The sequence below is a fragment of the Aotus nancymaae genome, unplaced genomic scaffold (assembly GCF_030222135.1).
Source record: "Aotus nancymaae isolate 86718 unplaced genomic scaffold, 86718_ANA_hifiasm-v0.15.2.pri h1tg000131l, whole genome shotgun sequence".
NCBI classification, from domain to species: domain Eukaryota; kingdom Metazoa; phylum Chordata; class Mammalia; order Primates; family Aotidae; genus Aotus; species Aotus nancymaae.
The window spans coordinates 5,715,841-5,741,647 of NW_026988546.1; the positions used below are offsets into that span (position 1 = coordinate 5,715,841).

Consider the following 25,807-nt stretch of genomic DNA (forward strand, 5'->3'; position numbering starts at 1 on the left):
TTGGCATATTGGATGACCACAGTGGATCTCAATTTGCAAAAAGGGGCTAACCAGGTGGCCTAGATAAATCTTAACATATATAGAGAGAGGTAAAGTAGGTGAAAGCCCTACGAAAAGTGCAATGCAATATGCAAACATACGATATTACTATTGCAATGCTAATAAGCAATAAATGTTTCGCAAATATAGGAAGACTGGAAGAAGGAGGCATTACAAGCTAAGCTGGCTGTTCTACCTTGGAGAAAACAAAGATTGATAAGTAAGTAATAACGATAGACAAGGTCAATTGTAAAAATGGCCGAGTCTTGAGGTGAGTAGAACAAGAGAGTTTCTGTCCAATTCTTTGAAGACAGTTTCATTCTGTTTCTGAGGAATCAAAAATCACATCCAATGCCCCTTCCACCTTCTCATTTCCTTGCCAGATATGGATGGCCCCCGGTCACAAAGGCTTGGGGGTTGATTTCCTCATAGGTATTGGAATTCTGGGCTAGAGACAGAGAACAACAAATTTAGGCCCCTGGCGGCAGAGCCTGGTGGCTCACACCTGTAACCCCAGCACTTTGGGAGGCTAAGGAGGGTGGATCAGGAGGTCAGGCATTCAAGATCAGACTGGCCAACACAGTGAAACCCCATCTCTACTAAAAATACAAAAAATTAGCCGGGTGTGGTGGCGGGGATCGGTAATCCCAGCTACTTGGGAGGCTGAGGCAGGAGAATCACTTGAACTTGGGAGGAGGAGGCTGCAGTGAGTTGAGATTGTGTCGTTATACTCCAGCCCCAGTGACAGTGCAAGACTCAGTCTCAAAAAAAAAAAAAAAGAAAGAAAGAAAGAAATTCAGGCCCCATATATATGGCCCTAAAGCAGCAGATCTTTGAATGACAAAAACTCCGTGTCTGGGCTTTTCAATCTCTCAGCTCACTTCATACACCGCTGAGGAGATGAGCCTACCACGTGTGGAAAACAGACGTCAATATGTAGAAAAGAAAGCGCTCTGCAGTCAAAAGACTACACACAACGCTAACACTTTTTTTGAGACAGGGTATCATTCTGCTGCCCAGACTGGAGTGCAGCAGCATAATTACAGTTCACTGCAGTCTCAAACTCTTGGGTTCAAGCAATCCTCCCACCTCAGCCTCCCAGAGCGCTGGGATTTTAGGGTTAGCAACCACACCCCACCTTGTTCACCTTTTAGCGCCATGAGAAACCAGAGAGATGAGTCCAACCTCCTCATTGGATAAGTGAGGAACCTGAGCCTGGAGGAAGTTCGAGGAGGATGTGAGGGTCGCAGAGCCTGAGTCCTGCTTCAGGCTCTTCCCTTTGTTGCTGCTCCACCCTTTGGAAGCCTAGGACCACACACATAGCTTACATAATTATTCCGTAACCACAAACAGGGAAGGATACACTGATACTATCTAAGCACACTGGCTGTTAAGTACTGTCCCAGATACTTCAGATCCATTTTTCCCCAATTACTCATAACATTCTTATTAGTTACATATTATTAACTCCCTTTCACAAAACAAGAAACCAAGGTCCAAGGTGATTCAGGTAATAAGAAAAAGATTTATTTTCCTTTCCACCTCCTAATAGTCGTATTCTTTCCCCTCAACAACACTTAGGTATAGATGCAACTGAGAACATGTTAGAAAAATCTACCAAATACAGATTGAGCATTCCACTCCATATCTTAGTTATGAAAAACAAAACTGTATGAAATCCAGAACAAATGACTGAATAGTAAATCTGAAAATGCCCCAAATCAGATTCTAATTCTTCTTTGTTTTTAAGCTTCCTGGGAAGAGAAATGAGGGTCTCAGAGCCAGGCTTAGGGTACTCAGGAAGCCAGGAGCCCATGACAGAGGTCTCAGCCCCAGAAAACTCAGTACAATGCTAGCTGGACAGTCAAGTCCTCAGAGGCCAGGAGAGACTAAGAATCAAGTGCAAAAGTCTAGGATTGCCTCAAAAAACAAGCACAGAATCACCATATGATCCAGCAATTCCACCTCTGGGTCTATACCCAAAAGGGAGAGAGCAGGGTCTCAAACAAGTATTTGCACACCTGTTTTCATGGCAGTATTATTTGCAATAGCCAAAAGGTGGAAGTAACCCAGGGGGTCCCTCAATGAATAAATGAATTTTTATGTGGTATATACATACAATGGAATATTATTAGCCTCAAATAATAATCCTTGAGAATCGTGAGAACCTTGATAACATTATGCTAAGTGAAATAAGCCAGACGCAGAAAGACAAATACTGTATGATTCTAATTATGTGAGGAACAAATACTGTATGATTCTAATTATATGAGGATAGTCAAATTCAGAGAGACAGAGAGTAGAATGGTGGTTACCATAGAGGGAGGGAGTAGGGGGAGTTATTATATAACAGGTACAGACTTTCATTTGGAGAAGGTGAAAAAGTTCTAGAAATTAGATGGTAGTGATGGGTGAACAACACTGTGAATGTATGTAATGCCACTTAAAAATGGTTGCGATGGTAAATCTTTATCACAATTTTTGTGGGGTTTTTTTTTTTAAATTGAGACAGAGTGTTGCTCTGTTACCCAGGCCGGAGTGCAGTGGCATGATCTTGGGTGACTGACAACCTCTGCCTCCCAGGTTCAAGCAATTCTCATGCTTCAGCCTCCCAAGTAGCTGGGACTACAGGCATGCACCACCACACCCAGCCAATTTTTTTTGTATTTTTAGTAGAGACAGGGTTTTGCCATGTTGACCAGGCTGTTCTCGAACTCCTGACCTCAGGTGATCCACCCGCCTTGTCTTCCCAAAGTGCTGGGACTACAGGTGTGAGCCACCATGTCCGGACCTTAACACAGTTTTTTAAAAATATCTGTTACTTAAACCATTAAACGAACAAACAAACAAGGGTTTCTACAGTTGCCAGCAAGAAAAAAAGTAGCAGGAGAGATCTGAAGAGCCGAGGTGGGCTAGAAGAAGGCAGCCAGGGGCACCCACGTTTCAGGGGTTTCTAGTTTTGCTAGAAAGGGCTAAGCAGAGTCAAATAAGTGAAATCAAGTAAGAGCGTCCTCCCTCAGACCAGTCACTGGACCTTTTCCTGGGCCCCACCTTGTTCATCTGTAAAAAGGGATATGAGCTGGTAGGCTTCAAGACCCCAGGAACGACGTTCATCTGGCCATGACCTTCAGAGCCACAATGACCAGGAGTCCCATAATGAGCCGAAGGCCATCCCTGCCATTGGGGTACTTGAACACACAGCTGCTGGGGTTATTTTTAACTAAGAAAATGAATCCACTGCATTCCAGTCACTTCCAGAAGGCTGCTGAGCTGCCTACCAAAAGGGAGTGAGGCCAGGGAGGCCTGGGAGCATTGGCTGGGCCAGCTGCGCTGATTCTTCAGCGGCTTAGCAGGGCTGGCCAGCAAGACAGGTGCCTGCACCCTGAGGACTACTGCAGGGCCCCAGGGGGCTAAAGCAAGCTGTGCTTCACCCCACCAAGTCAGACCCTGGTAAAGCGAAGGGGTCAGAAAGACTTCCAGGGACAGAAGTTCCTCGTTCCAGTGCTTTTGGGCCTGTCACAGAGCTTGCAGATAACACAGCTAATGCAGGCAGGAACCTAAGAGACAGGGCTCAAAGGCCCTAAGCCCCTTCACTAGATATTTCCATTTCCAAGGGCAAGAGCTACAAAAAGTCAGTTTTTTGTGGTTCAGTGAAAACAGCACGAACTGTTTTAATGAAATAAGTTTAAAATGATGCCTAGGCTGACATATTTAGGGGGCTTGGCAGTGCATATTTGAGAATTCCAACCCTAAATTAATCACTAGACTAATCTCCAAGCTCCATGACGGAAGGATTTAGTTTTGTTCGCTGCTACATTCAGGTGCCTGGGAGAGAGCAGGGCACTCAGTAGCACACAGTAAATACCTGTTGAATGGCCTTCTTTTCCAAGATCTTCATTCTCTTAATATGTGACTGTTATTGGCCACAATCAAGCCCTAACCGAACAGTGCAATAATGCATACACATTATATCAAAAAGTCCTGTGTGGAAGTCACTTAACTTTGGGAAGGGGGTAGACATACCTATATACACATGAAATAATACACAACCTGCCCTGCTAGATGTGGCACCCAGGACCCCAGGAAAACTCACCTCTTTATTTTATTTATTTATTTTAGAGAGATGGGGTCTTGCTATATTTCCCAGGCTGGTCTTGAACTCTTGGGCTTAAGCAATCCTCCCACTTCAGCCTCCCAAGTAGCTGAGACTATTGAGGCACGAGTTGCTGAGCCCGGCTCCCTTACCTCCTGCTTTTTTTTTTTTTTTTTTTTTTTGAGAGGCAGTCTTGCTCTGTCGCCACGCTGGAGTGCAGTGGTGAGATCTTAGCTCACTGTAACCTCCACCTCCCAGGTTCAAGCAATCCTCCTGCCTCAGCCTCCCAAATAGCTGGGACTGCAGATGTGCACCACCACCACACGCAGCTAATTTTTTGTATTTTTAGTAGAGACGAGGTTTCACCATGTTGGCCAGGATGATCTGGATCTCTTGACCTCATGATCCACCCACCTCGGCCTCCCAAATGCTGGGATTACAGGCATGAGCCACCATGCCCAGCCTCCCTTACCTCTTTAAAAACAAGGTTCCAAAAATAGTTGTCCAATGAGAAAAGCAGGGAGTAGTTAGTTTCAGACTTATAACAAAGTTATTTTTCTGCAGAAATTTCCTAAATAAAGGATTTTTTAAAATAATGGTATATTTTACCTTTTGTTAATACAGACTAAAAATACTTCAATTAAAGTAGACGGGTACTTCCAGATTCACACTTAAACTGGATTTGCATGTTCATTTCATGTTGTATTTGGAAATAAAGTCAAACTTAACGGAAAACTAAAAGAACTAAAATAAGACAGAATACTCATCCACTCTCTGCCAAGATTCAGAATCATCTACTGTGAGCAGCTTACCGCATTCGCTATATCATTGCTATTTTTCTTCCTCTCAATATAATGATACGATATATGATATAATCACACACACAGACACACACACACACACACACACACACACACACATTCTAAATCATTTTAGGAGAAGCCTGTTCCTATGAATGGGGACACTGTCCTACACAAAAGAGCAGTCATCAACTCCAGTGGATGTTACACGTGTAGACTTGCATCTACCCTTCATATGCCAATGCTGTGGGGTGACTCCATGATGTCTTTTATAGTGCCTGCTCCCTCCAGTACAGCATGTATTCTGTGGTTGCTATTACATTGAGTTACCATCCCTCTTTAGTCTCCTTTAATAAAGAACTTTTCCACACACAGCCTATCTTTCTCTTTTATGACTTTGACATTTTTGAAGATATTAAGTCCCCATCCCCTCCCTGTTTCAGTTTGACAATTTTGATCAAATTGTTTTATTTGAGATAGGGTCTCACTCTGTTGCAATGGTATAAACACAGCTCACTGCAGCCTCAACCTCTTGGGCTCAGGAGATCCTTCAACCTTTGCCTCCCAAGTAACTAGGACTACGGGCATATGCCACCACACCCAGCTATTTTTTGTTTGTTCTTCAATTTTTTGTAGAAGCAGGTCTCCCTATATTTCCCAGGCTGGTCTTGAACTCCTGGGCCCAAGTGATCTGCCTGCCTCAGCCTCCGAAAGTGCTGGGATTACAGAGATGAACCACTATGTCTGTTTTTAGTTTGTAATAAAAATTTTCTTGTATCTGAATACTATTATCTTATTCAAATTTATAGATGTTTTTATAAATTGTTAACAGTTTGCTTTTACTTAAAATATGCACCTCTCTGAATATGTAAGTAATAAGAAAATTGTCTAACTTAGACAATTCTGATTCTAAGTAAACCTTTTCAGGAATCCATATAGAAATATTAAACATATAGCATATTAGAACAAGCACTGCCAAATGCTTCTGGGACCATGATCTCTTTTTGTGTGAGTCCATTCACCATTCAAGTCTTTCTCTGAGATATTCACTCCCTCCCCCTCTTCCTCTCTCCCCTCTTTCCCTCTTCCCTCTCTCCCCGTCTTGGTCTACTTGGGATGCTATAACAAAATCTCCACTGTCTGGATAGCTTATAAATAACATAAATTTACGTCCCACAGTTCTGGAAGCTGGTAAGTCCAAGATCAAGGCACCAGCAGAGTTGGTGTCTGGTGAGGGGGATTCACAGATGGTGGCTTCACACTGTGTCTTCACAAGGTGGGAAGGGATAAGGAGCTCTCTGGGGTCTCTTTCTAAGGGCACTAATCAGTCAGGAAGGCTCCACCCTCATAACCTAACCACCTCCAAGGAATCTACCTCCAGTACTATCACCTTAGGGATTTGTATTAGTCTGTTTTCACTCTGCTATTAATATATAGAACTTGCCTGAAACTGGGCAATTAATAAAGGAAAGAGGTTTAACTGACTCACAGTTCTGCATGGCTGGGGAAGCCGCAGGAAACGTACAACCATGGTGGAAGGCTAAGGGGAAGCAGGCACGTTCTTCACAAGACAGCAGGACAGACAGAGAGTGTGAAAGAGGAGCTATCAAACAATTATAAAACCATCAGATCTTGCGGGAACTCCTATCATGAGAACAGCATGGAGGAAAACCACACCCATGATCCAATCACCTCCCTCCCTCAACATGTGGGGATTACAATTTGAGATGAGATTTGTGTGGGGACACAGAGCCAAACCATATCAGGGTTAGAATCTCAACAAATGAATTTGGAGGGGGGCATAAATATCCATACCATAGCACTACCTCTCTCTCTTCTCTCTCTCTCTCTCTCTCACACACACACATACACACACACACACACACACACACACACACACACACACACAGACTTTCTAATTATCATTCTGGTATAAATGGATGCTAACCTCTGGGGCCTCTGTCTGGTCTTAGTATAATTTCAGGCACCATCAATACTAATCAGATCTTAGTATAATTTCAGGCACCATCAATACTAATCAGATCTCTGACTTTGCCTAAGTTAAAGTCTTTATAAATTTTAATTCAAAGAAAGTAAACAAATTTACATTACATTATATGATTCTGACTTGTCTTAGCTTAGGCTGCTATAACAAAATACCACAGACTGAGTGGCTTAAACTGCAGAAATTTATTTTCTCATGGCTCTGGAGGCTGGAAGTCTAAAATAAAGGGGCTAGCAAACTTGATATCTAGTGAGGGTTCTCTCCTTGGCTTGCAGACAGTCATCTTCTCATAATGTCCTCAAATGGCAGAGAGGGTAAGGTCTCTGGTGACTGTCTCTCTTCTTATAAAGGCACGAGCCCTATGGGATCAGGGCCCTGCCCTTATGGCTTCAGTTAACCTTAGTTACCTCCCTGCAGCACTATGTTCAAATACAATCACACTGGAGATCGGAGCTTCAACATGGTAATATGTGGGGCAGGCGGATACATTCAATCCACAGCATAACTTAACTTTTGGTATTAAAGCAGAATGTTGAAATCTGGCTTTCCAGGTTGCACATGAAGTTAAAACCAAACAGAAAAAGCCGTTTTTACAGTGAGATGCACATCCTGTCAAAGAGAACCTTCCAGTTCTACAAGAGGTTCTCTAACCCCTTTTCTCCTCTCATCTAAATGTTTTATTTGGCTAAATGAAGCCAAGAAAAAGGCAGAAAGATGAAACAACATCTGCTTATAACAGACCTTTTTGTTATAAGCCATCTGAATAGCAGAAAACAGAATTGTAGCTCAACTAAAAAAACAAAATAAAAAAAGTAAAAATAAAAATAAAAACACCACCAACCTCACCTAACAGCAATTCTCCATGTAATATACCAAATGTAGGCACAATCACTCCTGGCCTCACCTGGCTGTGAAGCCACCTCAGGTGCTCTAAGTGGAGGTGCAGTTGGTGGTACCCCAAACAGGTCACGTGAATTCATCACATTTAGCAACATGCACTGGCCAAACACAGAGTGGAAAACAACAATTCACACAAACTGCCCGCCGTCAGGGAGCACAGGCCCTGGCCTGAGTTCATGGAAAGGCTGGAATTCCCTCGCTATCTAGGGGTCGTCACTTCCCAGGCTCTCCTGATAACATCCGCAGATTGCAAAAAGACGGGTGGCTCGCTGATTTCTGCAGCGGAGTGGCTTACTGATTTCTGCAGTCATTTTTACCTCAAGCAACGTTTGTTCTTCACATTGATTTTGGAACCTGATTTTGCCTGGATGTTTGTCTCATACAGGTCTCATGTTGAAATTTGGTTTCTTGGTTTTTGGTTTTTTTTGAGAAGGGTCTCACTGCCACATTGGCTTGGTTCATTGCAACTTCTGCCTTCAGGGCTCAAGTGGTCCTCTCACCTCAGCTTCCAAAGTAGCTGGGACTACAGGCGGGCACCACCAGGCCTGGCTAATTTTTCTATTTTTTTGTAGAGACAGGGTTTCACCATGTTGCCTAGACTGGTCTCCAATTCCTGGACTCAAGTGATCTGGCAGTCTTCTGCCTCCCAAAGTGCTGGGATTACTGCATGAGCCACTGTCCTGGGCTTCTGTTGAAATCTGATCTCCAGTGTTGAAGGTGGAGCCTGGTGGGAGGTGTCTGGGCCATGGGGGTGGATCCCTCATGAATGGCTTGGTGCTGTCTTGGTGTTGAGTGAGTTTTCACTCTAGTAGTTCCTATGAGAACTGATTGTTAAAAAGAGCCTGGCACTTCCCCGCTCCCTCACAATGTGATTTCTGTACACAGGGGCTCCTTTTCACCTTCCATCATGAGTGGAAGCTTTCTGAGGCCTCACCAGAAGCAGATGCCAGGCCATGATTATTGTACAGCCTGCAGACCTGCAAGCCAAATAAACTTATTTTCTTTAGAAATTACCCAGCCTCTGGTGTTCCCAAGGACGGAGAGAAAACCGAATCCCCACATTAACAGGCAGCTACATTATACTGGGATTAAACAGAGTTCAATTTGGAACCTAAGTGAGCATCAAAGCCTTCCTTTACCTCAAAAACCTGAGGGAAGCTACAGGTTAAAATAAAAACACACAAGTGTGCACACTTGTACCTACCTACAGAGTTTTGGGACACTGGTTTTACCAAAATCTAGTCTGACCCTTCACTCCAGCCAAACCCTTGCCATGGCTGAATCCTTGACAATGGACGATCACGAGCTATGTATTCTGAAAGCAATCTTAATGCCTTGCTTATGTTTCACATTTATTTTTAATTATAACAACAAAAGAGCAACATAACAGATACTCAGAACCCACTTAAGCTCTCTATGCTTCGGTGGTGGGTAAAATACCTACATCTCCACCTGAGGCTGTGCAATGCTGTTTATGGCTTTTTAAAGTGTTTCTGTCATGCAAACACTGTTTTTCAAGTGAGAAAGCCCAAAAGCTGCTTCCAAACCATTCATCACTAGGCAAATCCCATTTTGAGAACGCCACTACATGTCTTTATTAAAACTTCCCGACATCCCAACCAATGGGCCACAAATTGTTCTAAAACCCTGTAAAATGGATCCAATAATTCAGAATAGCCCAACTTCCTGGTCAGCCTAATACACAGAAATTTCTGTAATTCACAGAAATGACTTTTAATCTGTATTGTTCTTCTGGAAACAGATTTTTCTGAATCCTGACAGCATTATTTCTAACAAAATATTATATACATCTATGAAGCTGAGAAACATACTGAGTGAAGCCACATCAGATTCCTACCACCATCTACCCAAGACAAAACAGTAAAAGGGCACCCCACATGCAGGCTCCATGTGACATGAAATGCCAAAAAGTAACATTACAGTTTTAAGCTGCCACAGTCTCCTCAAAGAACTCCTTTTGCCAGGTGAAAATATCACCGTCTAGCACTAAGCCAACAGCCTTGGGTTCTGTATGAGTTCTTTTACTGCTATAAAGAAATAACCCAAGCCTGGATAATTTATAAAGAGGTTTAATTGGCTCACACTTCCACAGGCTGTACAGAAAGCATGGCTGGAGAGGAGTCAGAGGGTTTTTACTCATGGGAGAAGGCATGAGAAGAGGCATCTTCACGTGATCAAAGCAGGAGGAAGAGGGAGATGGGGAAGGTGCTACACACTTTTAAACAACCAGACCTTAGGAGAAGTCTATCACAAGAACAGCACTAAAGGGGAAATCCGCCCTCACGATCCAATCACCTCCCACTAGGCCCCACTTCCAACACTGGGGATTACAATTTGGCTTGACAATTGGTGGGGACACAGATCCAAACCACATCAGATTCCATTTAAATTAGTTAATTCTTTGGTTGGCAAAAGAAAAAAAAACCTTTGCTACTCACATTTGTGACACCGAGTGTATGGCGGTTTTTCCATACCAATCAATTCTCCAGCTCTCCAGACATCACTGGGTGTTCTACAATTCCATTCAATTCTGACACTAACTACCTGAAATTAGTGCAGGTTAAAAGCTTGGTCCCACAAGACTGGCCCCTCTCCAAATGCCAATTGCAAGCCCAAGATGGTCACCTGCACGTCTGACCAACCAGCTACAAGTCAAGGGTTTCCAGAAACTCCTCTTCGGGTTTGGTAATTTGCTGGGATAGCTCACAGAACTCAGGGAAACACATTCTCAGCTTATTATGTGATAAAGAATACGATAAAGGATACAGAAGACACCCAGATGAAGAGGTACACAGGGTGAGGTGTATGGGAGGGGATGGGACACTTCCCTACCCTCTCTGGGTGGGCTACCCTCCATGTGTTCAGCAGCCTTGGAGCTCCCCGAACCCCAGAGTCCAGGGATTCTGAAGGAGGCTTCATCACCTGAGCATGACTATCATTAACTAATCTCCAGCCCCTGCCCTCTCCTAGAGGATGGAGGTGGAACTATAATCCCCAACTCCAAATATGTTCTTTCTGGTGACCAGTCTCCACCCAGGAGTCCACCAAGAGTAACCTCATTAGAACAAAAGATGCTCCCAGCACCCAGGAAATTCCAAAGGATTAGGAGCTCTGTGCCAGGAGCAAGTAGCAGAGCCCAAATGAGAAATACTTTCTTCCACACATTTTTTTTTTCAGTAGTGAGTACTAACCTCATTTCTAAAACAACACTCCTCAGGAACTGGCTCCCGAGGTTCCCTCACCTAGATGCCTTATCTGCTCCCTCAACCTATTCAAATCTTTCCCCAAACCGTCTCAAGACCCAGCAGCTCTGCCCCAAATCTACAATACCTGTAGGTCCAGAATTTAAGAGATTCCATTCATTGACAAACACTAACAAATAATAAATACGTAACCAAAAAAAAAAAAATACCACCACATCCCACCTTGAGACAGCTGCCTTCACCCACCATCCCTACTTCCTCGCCATTCTCCAGTCTCCAGCCCGCTCCCACGCCACATCTCCCTGCATTAAAGTTGCTGTGGCTGAGATTGCTGGGGTCTTCCTAGCCTTTTCCGTACTGCACTACAGAGGGGATCCCTCCTTCCTTCTCACATACACTTCCACCTCCTGGCTTCAGGGAAAATACACCGCTGAGGTCCCCCTGCCCCTTGCCCATGCCTTGGTCCCCTCTGCCCTTTCCTCCTCTCCAGGCCTTTCTAGACAACTGCTAGGGATCTCAGACTTAATTTGTGCAAAATGACTTTCAGAGGCCTCAGGACCTTTGCACATGCCATTTCCTCTGCTCAGACAGCTCTTTTCCCAACTTCTCACCAGCTACCACCCTGCAGGCCTCAGTGGAGATCACAGGTCCTCAGAGACAGGCTCCCTGATGTTCCAACCCAAATTTGTTTCCTTGTTATTCTCTCTCACATCCCCTGGCACTCACCACCACTGACAACTCAGTGTTTCATGGCTTAACATCACCACACCACCACGACTACGAACTCCACCTCTCCTAAGCTGTGTGATGGCACAGGGCCCGGCACTGGTGAATGAAATGCTCTTTGAGATTCTTTCTGCTGCTTTATCTTTAAGTAATTTAATTGATTTAACCAATATATCTAGAAAACATGAAGTATAAAACCTCCCGCTTAGCAAAAGCTGTTTTATTATTTTTTCTGCAATTGTTGCTATTGTTTTGCAGGTTAATAAACCGAGACCCTACAAAGAGTGGGTTATGGTCACAGAAACCTTCTTTAAAGTTGAGAAAGAAGACAAAGATCATCAGCTTACAACTCTAAACCTATTTCCTCTATTGAGAGAGGGAATAAAATCCAGAACAGATATCTTTGATTTCAAATAAAAGTACATGACTAAATTAGATGCATTTCTGAAAATAGTTCTAAGTTTCTGTGAAATGACACACCCCACGCATGCTAGACATTTTGAAGGCTAAATATAGCACACCGAGAGGACAAATAGCTGACACACAGGTGTCCGGGGAAAATCACGGTCCCTGGGCAATGAGGGAACATGGCTTCAATACTTTCTTGACTTCCACTACCCAAACAGAGTTGCCAACTAGAAAAAATTCCAAGCTCTCCCTGAGTTTAGATTCTGTCTGCGTTATATCAATGTTACAGGTGCATGTCAATTAGCATATGATTCTGCAAGGCTCAAGAAAAACACAAACAGTCCCCTTATCCCTTGCTGCTCCCACTTCCCAATTCCCCAAAGGCAACCTCTTCCAACACTTAGTGGATTCTTTTTGTATCCACCTTTGCAACTCCAAATAATACATTCATTTGACTACTTCTTGAATTTTTTTTTTTTTTTTTGAGAAGGAGTTTCACTCTTTTCCCCAGGCTGGAGTGCAGTGGTGCAATCTTGCCTCTCTGCAACCTCCACCTCCCAAGTTCAAGCGATTCTCCTGCCTCAGCCTCCCCAGTAGCTGGAATTACAGGCACACGCCACCACCCTGGCTAATTCTTGTATTTTTAGTAGAGACAAGGTTTTATCACGTTGGCCAGGCTGGTCTCAAACCTCTGACCTCAGGTAATCTGCCTGCCTTAGCCTCCCAAAGTGCTAGGATTACAGGCATGAGTCACAGCGCCTAGCTTACGTCTTAAATATTTAGTGTAGCATTAGCTGTCAACTTTCAGAAATGGAGGCTTTAGCTCCCTTTCATTGACTACCACTATCACCCAACACTCACACCCCAGTTATGCAATAATTTCAGTCAGATCACAAGTCAGTATTTACATTATTATAACTACAAAAACATTAGCAAGAGCTGAGTTTTGCAGTAAAACTACAATATTTTTCCCACCCTGCACAACTTTTAAATTTTCCCTGAAATTAACAACTGTCCCAGAATTTCTGGCTTACTCAGCTTTCCATCTATGGATAATCCATCCACAAATTCTCCCCCTGAAATACACATCTTCATTCAATAAGAGCAAACACACTGCACAGTCTATCACTTTCTCCTCTCCTAAAGTTGTCCTGCAGCCTCTTGTCAGGCTCCAAACTAGACTGAATGCTAGATCGGGGGAGGGAAAGAGAGAGGTTCTCACTGACATCTCAGGATTTCCCTTCACTGTCATCTTCGAGATCCCCCTCCAAGTATCTCTTTTTAAACAAGTAACAAAAAGAACAAACTCTGAAGGAAAAAGATCTTGCCAGAAAAGGTCTAGGTAAATTAATTAATTAAAACAAAAGAGAGAAGACTGATACATCTGACTGCATGAAAATTAAGAATGTAAGTTCCTCAAAAAACCTACAATGAAAATAAAAGGCCTGACTTTTAAAAAATACATACAGTTGAAAAAGAATACAGAAAAACCATACAAGGGTGCATACATACGGGTCATAAAAAAAACTAAAGTAAGAAAAAGACAGATAACCCAATAGAAAAAATGAGCAAATGACACAAATGTTTCTCAGAAGGAAAAACAAATACTTACTAAACATATAAAAATATTCTCATCTTTATTAGTAATAATGAGAAATAGCATCTCAGTGGTTTTAAGATACTACGTACCAGTTTGGCAAAAAGTAACATCTCTGACAATATCAAGCATTAGCAAGGATGTACCACTGTGGGGAGTTTTTTCTTAGAGACAGTGGTCTCACTATGTTACCCAGGCTGGACGTTAACTCCCGGGTTCAAGCAATCCACCTGCCTCGACCTCCCAACTAGATGGGATTACAGCCATGCACCATCATGCTTTCCTTGGAAACAATTCGGAATTATCTACAAAGGTCAAAAATGCACATCGCTATGACTCAGTACTAGGGCTGTTGATAAACGTCCCAGTTCTCCTCAGAAGAGACCCCTGCTAGCCCACATTAAATATACAGCATGTGGGAGAAATAAGTTCATGTGTCGGGGTGTTTGTTACGTAGCATAACCTAACTCATCCCAATGGATACACCCAACAATGTCACTCATAGATATATTCTCTAGCGAAATGTATACCTGTGTGAACACTACAGAAAAATGCTCACAGCAGCTTTATTTACCAAAACAACTAGAACCAAATATCCACGGACAGGAGAATGAACAAATAATAATATATTCACTCAATGGATTACTACCCAACAATGAAAATGAATGAATTATGGCGGCTCCCATGGTTCAATGCAAGAAAAACATAATGCCGGGGGCAGAGTGATCAAGTGACAGAAAAATACATAAACTATGAATAAAAGTAAAGTATATTTGGTAATAGTTACAAAAACACAAAAAAAACTAAACCATGTATTGATTAGGAATACATATAAATGTGTTAAAACTATAAAGAAAAGCAAGTCAGTGTTAACACATAATTCAGGGTAGTGGTGCCCACAAGGAAGGAAGGGAAATGTAATCAGGAAAACACAGAAGGAGTATCTCAGCCATAGGATATACTCTTATTTTTTAGTTACAGGTAGTAGATATATAGTGTTTGCCCCATTACCTACAACTTACCTTAAATACACTTATGCATGCAGAAAAGTCCGTAACTAAAAAACCCCAAAATACAGTACTTTTTCAAAAGGAGATCTTATTAGGGTACTGTTTACTTTGTTGTTTTCTTTCCTTTCCTTTTTTTTTTTTTAATAAAAAGCAGGAAGCAGAAAAATAATAAAATCCAGTAGAATGACTCATCAAATGTTAAAGAATATGAATGACCCAAATTCATACATCTGTGATTATTGGCTAGTGATACACTATAGAAATAAGTCTGGTATGAAATCATTTACATAAAGGTTACCAATAGGTAGTTCTTTTTTTTTTTTTTTCCTTTGAGGCAGGGTCTCACTCCGATGTCCAGGCCGGAGTGCAGCTCACTGCAGCCTCAACCTTCAGGGCTCAAGTGATTCTCCCACCTCAGCCTCCTAAGTAGCTGGGACTACAGGCACATGCCACCATGCTCAGCTAATTTTTTTTTTTTGAGACAGCATTTTTTTTTTTTTTGAAGCACAAGGGCCAAATGTTCCATGTTTATTTACGTATGAAATGTGCTTCATACAAGTATGATGGATGGAGTGCATAACACCTGACAGCAGCAAGATCTTTCGAGGAACTGAACATTGACTATAGTATATCATGCAAGTATCTATATATACACAAAATTCCTTTTCTTAAAAAAAAAAAGTACAAAACATATTCAGGGATAAATACAGGATATAAAATGCAAAAGAAAACGCAAAACAAAAAATAGAACTCTCTCAGAGAACTATAAACGGAAGGGACAGAAGAGTACCTCTGCTGCATTTTAATAAAGCAGAACTACCAATGTTAAACATACTTCTTGAAATGGCTGAACTAAACCCGGGTGGCTCAGTGCTTAAGGTAACGGCCAATTGGAATACACACGCGGCTGCATCGAGAAGTCGGTGAAGTTGTGCATTCCAACTCTAAGTACCAGAATGTTTGGCAGTAGCACCCAGAACAGGAAATGCCAACTCTTTTGACAGCAAAGGGTTAAGTCAACTGATTTTTTTTCGTCAAGAGCCAGAGAAATACTTGATATTCTTAGTTGTGTTTCTGTAACAGTTAATAAATTACCTGACAAAAACCTAACTATAGAAATCTATTGATCTAACTATGTATTTGTAACTTTTATAGTAGTCCAGCCCTTTTGTTATTTCCCTCTTTGTGCTTTTAAAGCCAGTCTTGCAGATCTGCCCAGAAACCCAGTCCCATCTTTTTTGTCTTTAGAGGAGCCTTCCCTATTCCTCAGAATGAAACTGAGGAAACCAGCATTCCTTCAGATTCCTGGCTTCAGTTTTTATCCAGGCTGGGAAAGGAGTGATCTGCAAGGTTGCTTTAAACCCCCGTGGGCGTGGCCTGAAGACACAGCCACGTCCACACTGGTGTGCAGGTGTAGAGACAGATTTTTTTTTGTAGAGCCATGGTGTCCAGGCTGGTCTTAAACTCCTGTGCTCAAGCAATCTGCCCACCTTGGCTCCCAAAGCATTAGGATTACAGGCAAGAGCCACCTGGCCCACCTGGCCCAGCATCAACAGGTAGTCCTAACAGCTGGGCTGATTGAGCTGCAAACTACTGCTAGACCTTATACCACACAGCGCTGGTGTGAGCCAGTTAAGAACAACACTCTATTATTTATTCCTGCACTCTACATTTATTCCATTTCCAGGATGATACATACAAAACACTTCTCAACTGCATAGGCTCACATCTATCAATTTTACTTGATATGTATAATTTGGTATCTCCTACATGACATCTATATGAAATTTGTATTTGATCTACTCAAGATTGCACTACTTGATGTCTACACCCATGTATTCAACAAATATTTATCAAGAGTGCTCTGATGACAAGAACCATCAGCACTAAAGACACAGCAGAGAGGGGAACAGACCTGTGACCTCCCTCCTGGAGCTCAAGATATGGTTCACCCTAAACAGATAAAGCCTCAAGGACCCTCTTCATGACTACGGTGGTGGGAGTAGGGGAAGGGTCAGGTACATCTCCAGAAAATGGAGCTCAGGCTGAGCCCCAAAGGTTCACAAGAATTAGCCAGATGCTTGGGGGCTGGGGAGGAGACAGACATGAGGGTCCTGGGAGAGAAAAGGGCCAACATGCTGTAGGGTCTGTGCTTAAGAGCAGAAGGTGGAAGAGAAGCAACCCGAGAGGTGGTGCAGGGGCAGCTCCTGCAACCCCCAGAAATTAAAATATGCTCACGGCTGCTTTTTAATACAATTGATGTAAGTTTTTTAAATAGGGGGTAAAAATTCATGCTGAAAAAATTAACAGATTTACTTTCATTTTAAATAAATTCCTCCCTTATCCAATGCTACCTAGAATGTGGAGTCAAGATCATAAAATCTTTCTGCTTTCACTGCTAGTAAATGAATTCTTTACAAGCTTCCAGCCTCTCAATAATTTTCAGCTCTTCCTAAGGAGTTCCAATTAGGCAGAAAAAGCCACCCTCCAGTACCCCACCACCTGCACAATTTGTACCTTATATTATTTCCTGGAGTGACACAGTCCATGCCTTGTTTGATTATCTAATTACAAATACATTGCCCTTACTATGCACTCATTAAATGCAACTCTTGGAAATCTCAAGGCTTTTATTAATAGCTTATCAGCCCCTAAAGATATGTTATTTAACTTCTTTAATTTTTCAGATTTATACTCCTAAAATCAAACTACTTCCTTTATTTGTGGTTTCTTCTCTATTGTGCTTTTAAGAAAAAAGACCAAAGCATGTAAGACTCTAGAGCCAACATCTGGGACTTCTGTACAATGCAACAGGCTGCCCTGTTGAGTCAAAGACTTTCACTGCTGGAGGAGACAAAATTCACCAACAAATTCAGCAATATGAGCAGGACTCCGGCCAACTTCAGACAGACTAGCCAAGAAATGCAACATCCATGCTGGGCTTCATCAGTTTCCAACCTCCGACAGAGTCCTGAGAAGCCTTGTAACCCCACATGAATCCTTAGCCTGTCATTTTTGCCTCCCCCAGTCTTTAGGACACTCTTCCAAAGGCAGTAGGTGATTCACTGAAGGCACAGCATGAGCACTCACACTCAACATTTGAAACAAGGTGAAGCTCCCTTTACTTACTACGATTTAATGTGGTCAGAGTAGCTGTGTGCCCAAATCCCATAAAAACAACTTTCTCTTGAACAATACTTAGCCCAAGCTGTTACTTAATATTTCATCTTTTAATTACACACATGAAATACTGCACTAACAGATATGTGAATGTTTCTTATGTCCTTCACTACAATGCAAATGTCTTTACACCTTTATTCTCAGAAGCCTTCATTATTCAGTTTTTTAAATTGTACTTTGCTTTTCTTCTTTCAAACCTACTAGGTGCCAAGCACAATTAAGCTCTTGATGTATATTGTTTATTTAAATTCTAAGCCTTATTTTAATCATAAACATTGTACATTGCTGGTGGGAATGAAAAATGGTTCAGCTGCTGGAAAACAGTTTCTAACCCTCCAAAGTAAGTTTCATTATTGTTCTTCTCTTAAGGCTGAGTTATAACCAAGGTTCAAAGAAACTGGATAAACTAACTCAAGGCCTCTCGGTCCAGATTCCTAACCAACAGACTTACCTTAACTCCATTGCTTGTATTTTACACTATTTTTCACTATGCCACACTTCCTTGACCCTAACTGTTTAAGGAATCAGCCCATCACTACTACAAATGCAATGACAGGAATAGGGGCTTATGGTAACCATGTTGCAAAGCAGAAAACATCAAAATTTTTTCAAATTACAATTTTTAAATTGTCAGTCAATTTTGGAAAAGAATTGCAAGATTATACAGGAATACACGCAATAAAACACTGAAAAATAAAATCCTTTAGAGGGCACAGTTAGGTGGTATTTGGTCTTTAAGAGTAATGTTTATCCCACTCACTATTTTTTAATTGTCACACTGTAATTGTACATATTTATGGGGTACAATTTGATGTTTCAATACTCATATATGTCATGTAATTATCCAATTCAGGTAGTTAGGATATCCATCACCTCATGCAGTTATCATTTCCTTGTGGTGAGAACATTCAAAAGCCTCTCATAGCCATTTTCTAATATACAGTACCTTGCTATTAACCACAGATACCCTACTGTGCAAGAAAACTGCAGAACTTACTTCTCCTATCTAACTGTAACTTTGTACCTGTTGACCAACCTCTCCCCATCCATCTTCTCCCAGTCTGGTTACCACTGTTCTACTCTCTGCTTTTATAATATCAACTTTTTTTTTAAGATTACACATATAAGTGGGATCATGCAGTTTGTCTTTCTGTGCCTGGTTTATTTCACTTAACATGATGTCCTCCTCCAGGTTCATCTATGATGTTGCAGATGTGCCAGGCACAATGGCTCACACCTGTAATCCCAGTGCTTTTGAAGGCCGAGGCTGAGGAGGGAGGCTTGCTTGAGGTCAGGAGTTCGAGATCATGTTGTTACAAATTATAGGATTTCATTCTTTTGTATACATAAATAGTATTCTGTTGTACACACATATATATAGGTATATATATCACATTATATATCACATTTTCTTTATTTATCTCTTGTTGGACACTTGGGACAATTCCATATCTTGGCTATTGTAAATAGTGCTCCAATAAATACAGGAATGCAGACATCTCTTCAACATACTGATTTCATTTCCTTTGAATATATACCCAGCAGCGGATTGCGGGATCATGCAGCAGTTACATTTTTAGTTTTCTGAAGAACCTTCATACTGTTCTCTACAATGGTTGTATTAATTTACAATCCTACCAAGTGTGCAGGTGTTCCCTTTTCTCCATATCCTCATCACCACTTGTTTTTCCCTTGTCTTTTTAATAACAGCCATTCTAAGAAAAACATTAATTAAATAAATAAGCAATAGCCATTCTAACTGGAGTGCAGTATTTCCTCGTGGTTTTGATGTGCCTTTCCCTGATGATTAGTGATGCTGGGCATGTTTCATGTACCTGTTGGCCATTTGTATGTCTTCTTCTGAAAAACCTCTATTAAGGTCTTTTGCCCATTTTTCAATCCTGTTATTAGGTTTTTTGCTCTTGAGCTATTTAAGTTCCTTATTATCCCACTCACTTGAAGTGCTTCAGAAACCCTGGGAGAGGGGGCAGCAATGTTGTGTGTTCTTTCTCTGCACAGTCTCTCTCCCCCACACGCTAACGTCACCTGCTCTTTGTTCTCCCAGAGCTGGCTGAACTTGTTACAAGAGGCTGGAGACTGTATCAAAGTGAACACTGTATAACTTTACTTCCTTTCCAGAGTAGCAAAATCACTTCTGCAAGCAGAAGTTTGGAAACATCTATGCTCTAACCTGAGGAAAAGATGGGTACCTCCCTAACAGTGCTCAGAGCCCAGGAGGTAGCAATAGCAGCCACATCTGTGCCTGCCCTTTCTCGCCACCAGAGAAGTTGATGTGATGATCCTGCCCCCTCAAAAGAGAGAGATACGAAAAAACACTGGAGGAAACAACTGTGTTTCCCACCCATACCCCTCCAGCTTTCCATAACAGTCAGACTGCCAGGTAAACAGGAAGCCAAGAAGAGACAGGAGATGTTCCTGTTTCAGGCAATCAGTCCAAAACACTGGGCCTCTCCTACCATCCAGCTTTTAAGAAAAAAGTGGGATCTGTCATTCATGTATATAGTCACCCATTCATTCATTCTACAAATGTTTCCTGAGCATATGTGCTGGGCACTATCATAGGTAAATACCTGCCCTCATAGAACAGATGATTTAGCAATGAAGAAAATAAATAGGTATCTTGTATATGAGAAAGTGAAAAGGAACTATGGAGAAAAACAAACCTAGAGATGTGAAGAGAGAGAGAATGTGTGTGTGTATATGCATGTATGTAAGCAGGAGGGCCAATTATAATCTTCAAGGAAACAAAAGCAGATAATATTTCTGAAGTTAGGCAATTCAGATTACTTCAACCACCGGACCTCCTCTGTCTAAACTCCTACTGTCTAACACAAATTCAGCATCACGATAAAGGAAAAGAGACGTTTTTTGATTACTGCTGTCTTGCATTTTACTTCCAATCCCTCTTAGGCCACCACTGCTTGCTTCCCTCCAAACGAAAGTCTACGACCCACCAGAATGTATCACTGAAGCCCCTATTAGTTTAATAAACTCAATCTAGGTTTCCAAGTCTTAAATTGCTAAAAACCTCCCACATTAGAATTCCACATTTTCCAAAACCACCACCACCAGAGCTGCCCTGTGTCCCATGGGTCTTGACTTTACAACAATCCGAAGTGGCCCCATGAAGACCAGCCCCCCACAGTATACGTGGTAGGTCTACACTGCTTCATCACCACTGGCTTCCCAGCTCAATGCTCAAAGGTAAAATGTCTGGCTGCAGATGTCATCCTTTCACAATCAACAGGGTCTTCAAGAAATACATCAAGTGTCCTCTGTCTTTCTGTAGACTTTTCCCCCTTTATGGTTGATCTTGTTGCCTTTAAGCATAAGAAATGTCTGCACATTCACACTAAGTCCAAACCAAAGTAAATACTAAGGAATGCCAAAGCCACAGGTATAATAACAACATGGAACCTGCGTGACTTTGGAATGGAACAGGGAGGGAATTCACTGAGTTCATCACAGAGAGACTTTGGACAACAGAGTCAGAAACCCTCTGGACAGGACGCAGGCCTGAAGCCAGACCAGGCATCCTATAGCCAACTCTGCCCTCTGTGTCTGGACCCATCTCACCCATTAGATGGTGAATCAGCTGAAGGTAGCTGGCCCTCACCTCCTGCTCTCAGAACTCTTTCCAGAGCAGTGCAGAGCATCCCACATATGTGCAGGGAACGAAGTGAATGAATGAGTGTTTACGGGACAAACTGTCCTTATGTTTCTCACTTCACAAATCTTAAGGCCTTGTCCTCACTCTCTACTAAATGAAACATTTATAGACCAGGAACCCTGTTAAATGTACTATAAATAAAGATACACTGCCCTCAAAGAGAGGGAGAGAGACAAATTCCTCTTCTGCCTTTTCGCCTTCAATGCCTTTCCCAGGACACCACCCACCTCCATTTCCTGAGAGCCTGGGCGCTAAGCACCACAGTGTGTCCCGGGGCCCAACAAGGCCACTGTGGCCCCTGCCTCCTGTACAAATCCCTCCCACAAAGCTCAAAACAGCTTCTGGAGCAGGCCCACACGCTGCCCAAGTTGTCCAAGTTGTCCCTGCCACTCACCAGGACCACTGGTTACCAAAGCACCCTACCTATCCGCCTCCATCCATAATCCTAACTACCCTCTGCCCACTCCATGGGGAACCCTGAGCTGCCCACGGCTCCCGCCATGAAGCATCCTGCCAACTCCCACCCACTCACTGGGTCTCAGTGTAAGTCTGCCCTCCCCTAACAAACCCAATCACCAGCTTTCTCAGAAGCTAAAGTCTAGCAAAGGGCATTCCCTTTGCACTTGGTTCTGTGGTTTCCAGGCGTGTTGGTACATCTCCTACCAGACTCAACCTCAGAGGAGCCTTCCCTAGATGGTCTGAGAGCACAAAGAGCCGCCAATAACTCACCAGGGGACCTAACGTAGGTCCTTTGACCTCTCTGGCCTCCGTCTTCTCCTCAGTAGAACAGGAATGAGACAGGAGATCTAAGGTTCCTTTTATTCAGATTCCAAAATTTTAAAAATCATACAGGTCCCCTAGATATAAATGAAAAAGTCTAACTGTTCCTTCACTGACCTGTTTAAACAGGTGTCCCAGCTACTGCAAGCTGGCGTCAATTTCAAAGAGCTTTGGATCATAACTTTTAGGAAAAAAAAAAAAATGCTGTTTTTTCATCAACTTCACAAGCCTTTGGTTTTTTTTTCCTACCATTCCCAGTAAGACACTGAAAGAGAGGAAAAAACTGACTTGTTCAATTTTTTTTACTAAGATCACGATCTTGGGATTCGCCCAACCTCGGTTTCCCCTCTGGGCTCAGAGACGGTCCCCGCTCGCCGCGGCCTCCCGAGCTGCGCCCCGCGCGCACAGCCACGCGCCCCCAACCGCGACACCACCTGGAGCCTCGGGCACCTCCAGATGGCCGAGTCCGGGCCGGCCAGGCCACCCCGCTGTCACCTGGCCCTGCAGAGCAGCCGCGCCGCTCCAGGGCGGCCCCGCCCCCTCCGGCCACCCTCCAGCCGGCGTTTCTCCATCGATTCCAGAGCCGAGTCAGACCTCCAGCTCACCGGGAGAGGCGGCGAAGACACCTGCCTCGCCCGGGAAAATGCACTAGCCCGGGAGCCCCTCTGCCACCACCTCGACGGGAGCCCTCGGGAGAAACGCAGAAAAAAGGAAAACAAGCCCGCAGCAGGGCCGTCTGGGCCCCGCGTCTCCCAAGAAATCGCCACTGGCGACGCAGCCCAGGACCGGGGGCCGCGGGCCCGACGGGGAGCGAGGCCCCGGGCCCGACCACCGCGCTCGCCCCGGCGCGCCGCTTACCGGTGAGGCGGCCGCCCCCCTCGCCGTGCCCGCGGCGCCGCTGCAGGATGAAGTAGCAGCTGCTCTTCTGGGTCACCCAGAGCTTCAGCGCGTTCTTCAGCAGCACCTCCTCGGGCTTGAGCCACATCGCGACGGTCCGGTCGCGCCCGCCGACCCCGGCTCACATCTCCCCGACCGCCGGCCGCTGTGGGCCAAGCCCGCCTCAGAGGAGGCGGCGAGGGCGCGCGGGGACCGCAGCCCGGCCAGCGCCCAGAGCTCTGGAAGCCCGCGGAGCACAGCGGGCGCAGCTCGCCCCGCGCACCCAGCACAGCCCACACGTGGCCCCGCCCCGTGCCCGCCCCCGGCCCCGCCCCGTGCCCGCCCCCACCCCGCGGCTCCCGCGGCGCCTCCCGGGTTTCCGCGTCCCAGCAGCTCCGGCGCACAGTTCCGGAGTGAAGGGAGGAAGTCCAATCCTGCGCCAGGCTCCCTCCCTCCCGCCCCGCCGCGCTCCCAGGGGGAACTCCGGAGAGCCCGGGTCCCCGACCTCGACCTGAGACGTGTAGGAGGGACCGGGCAAAAGCCCTCCTCTCACAGCTGCAGGTTGCCCCACCGAGGGCATCTCTCGTGGGGGGCGGGGGGCCAAATACACGCCAGAAAACCTAAGTTTGCTGGGTTTAAAATAGCAGCAACAGCAATTATAAATAACAAAAAAATAGCATAAGAATTAAAAACAATTATGTTCCAACGTTTTTAATACTTGGTGCACATTTTGGATGCTCTCCCCGGGGATCCGACGGCGCTGTAGAGGCGTCAGCGATGTTTTGGGATCCTAAAGAAAGCATCAGACTAGATTCAGCTCTGGACGTCCCTCGAGGGGCCAGGAGGTACCGATATTAGGGCCACGGCTGTTGGTGCCCTGGCCAGAAATAAAACCTTTGTTCTGAGAGAAATTGAAAAGCTGGAAAATATGGAGTAGGCGATGTGAAGAGGTCAGGTTTTAAATGCGTAGTTCCTCAAGGATGTTGTGGAAGCAGACGCACGGTGGCTGGCCTGGAGCAGGCTAGGGGACCTCCAACGATCTCCACAGGGAAGCAGTTACATTCAACACCCTACCAAGCAAAAGAAGAAAAGAACAACCCCATCAAAACATCCCTGGGGTTTTGACAAAGGAATCCCTGACAAAAACGTGACTGATAACTAGGACAGAACTGAAAACTGCAAGTAAAGTCAATCCCACCTCCCACACCGCCCCCCCACACACACACATCATCACCCCGACCCCCTAGGACGCCTGGGAAGTAAGGGAAGCGCCCCCAGAAGGGAGCAGCTCAGAAACCCTGACCGGACCTGGCAGACAAGAACCCTGTGGGTGGAGGACAGGAACGCCCACCCAGAGGCCAGGAGAGCATGGTCCAGGACTGGCAGCCACTAACAGCCTCTGAATGAAACAGAGGAAGGAAGTCAGTGGTAATCGGGACCATTAGGGTGCACCAGGGCACATAGAACATTCAGGGACGGTAAGAAAACATTCCTTCCAGAGACATTCACTAGCACCTCCTGCGCAAGCCCACTGCCAGGCCCAGAATCCCAGAGATGAACTAGGAGACCTGTCTGCCCTGAAGAACTCACAGGTAGGAAAATGAGGCAGAAAAGTGCAGTGGGCTTCCTAACAGGAGCCCACGCAGGGGGCAGTGAGCAGAGAGCAATGCGCAGACCAGTGGTCAGTTCTTGGGGGAAGGAACAAAACAGCTGTTGCTAGGCCAGAACTTGAAAATGAATATGGGTTTGACAGGAGGTTAAGCAGGGGAGGTCATGTCTGGTAAATGGATCAGCACAGATGACCCTGTGGTTTAGAGCAGCCTCTGGTGGCTGATAGCCCGAATCCAATCCTGCAACTGCTGCTAGTAAGCTGTGTGGTCTTGACCTTGGGCAAGATACAAATAAGCCTCAGTTTACTCAACTATAAAATTAGGATAATCATAGTGCCTCCTTTGTAGGAACTATCAAGAGCATACTGTAGTTAAGTACTTAGAAAACAAAGTAAGTACTCAGTGAACATCCGCCATTATTATTAAATGTACAAAAACTCCTGAAACTGTTGACATATCCTAACCCATGTTTTAAACATTATTCAGCTCTGATCTGCCAAATATTAAATACGACAGAAGCATGGAGAGGGATATGAAAGTTGTTGGGAAGCCATGGGAGGGTACTATGAGGTACTGTGTTCCTATTACCTCTCTCCCCACTTACAAGCTCAGGCTGCAATCTGTGGCGGTCAGCCTCCCAGGCACACAACAAGATGAAGAAGGATTGAGAGGAGATCTGGAGGGGCAGGTGGAGAAAATCCAGCAGAGCCCTAACCACTTCCTGCTGTCGCTCATCTCCACATGCTCATCACCCTTGATGGTGTTACAAGTTGACTTGTGTCTCCCCAAATTCATATGTTGAGATCCTAGCCCCCAGCATCTCAGAATGTGACCTTATTTGGAAAAAGGATGATTACAGGTATAATTA

General features: G+C 44.2%; 1 protein-coding gene across 2 annotated transcripts in view; it reads right to left on the bottom strand.

The window, feature by feature from the left end:
• Positions 1-23,570, bottom strand: part of TBC1D8 (TBC1 domain family member 8) — a 136,668-nt gene extending 113,098 nt beyond the window's left edge. For both annotated transcript variants that reach the window (XM_012477649.3, XM_012477648.3), the window contains exon 1: positions 23,312-23,570. In XM_012477649.3, coding sequence (XP_012333072.1) covers positions 23,312-23,438 — 127 coding nt within the window. In that variant the 5' untranslated portion in view covers positions 23,439-23,570. The remainder of the gene's footprint in view (positions 1-23,311) is intronic.
• Between the last annotated feature and the right edge of the window lie 2,237 nt (positions 23,571-25,807).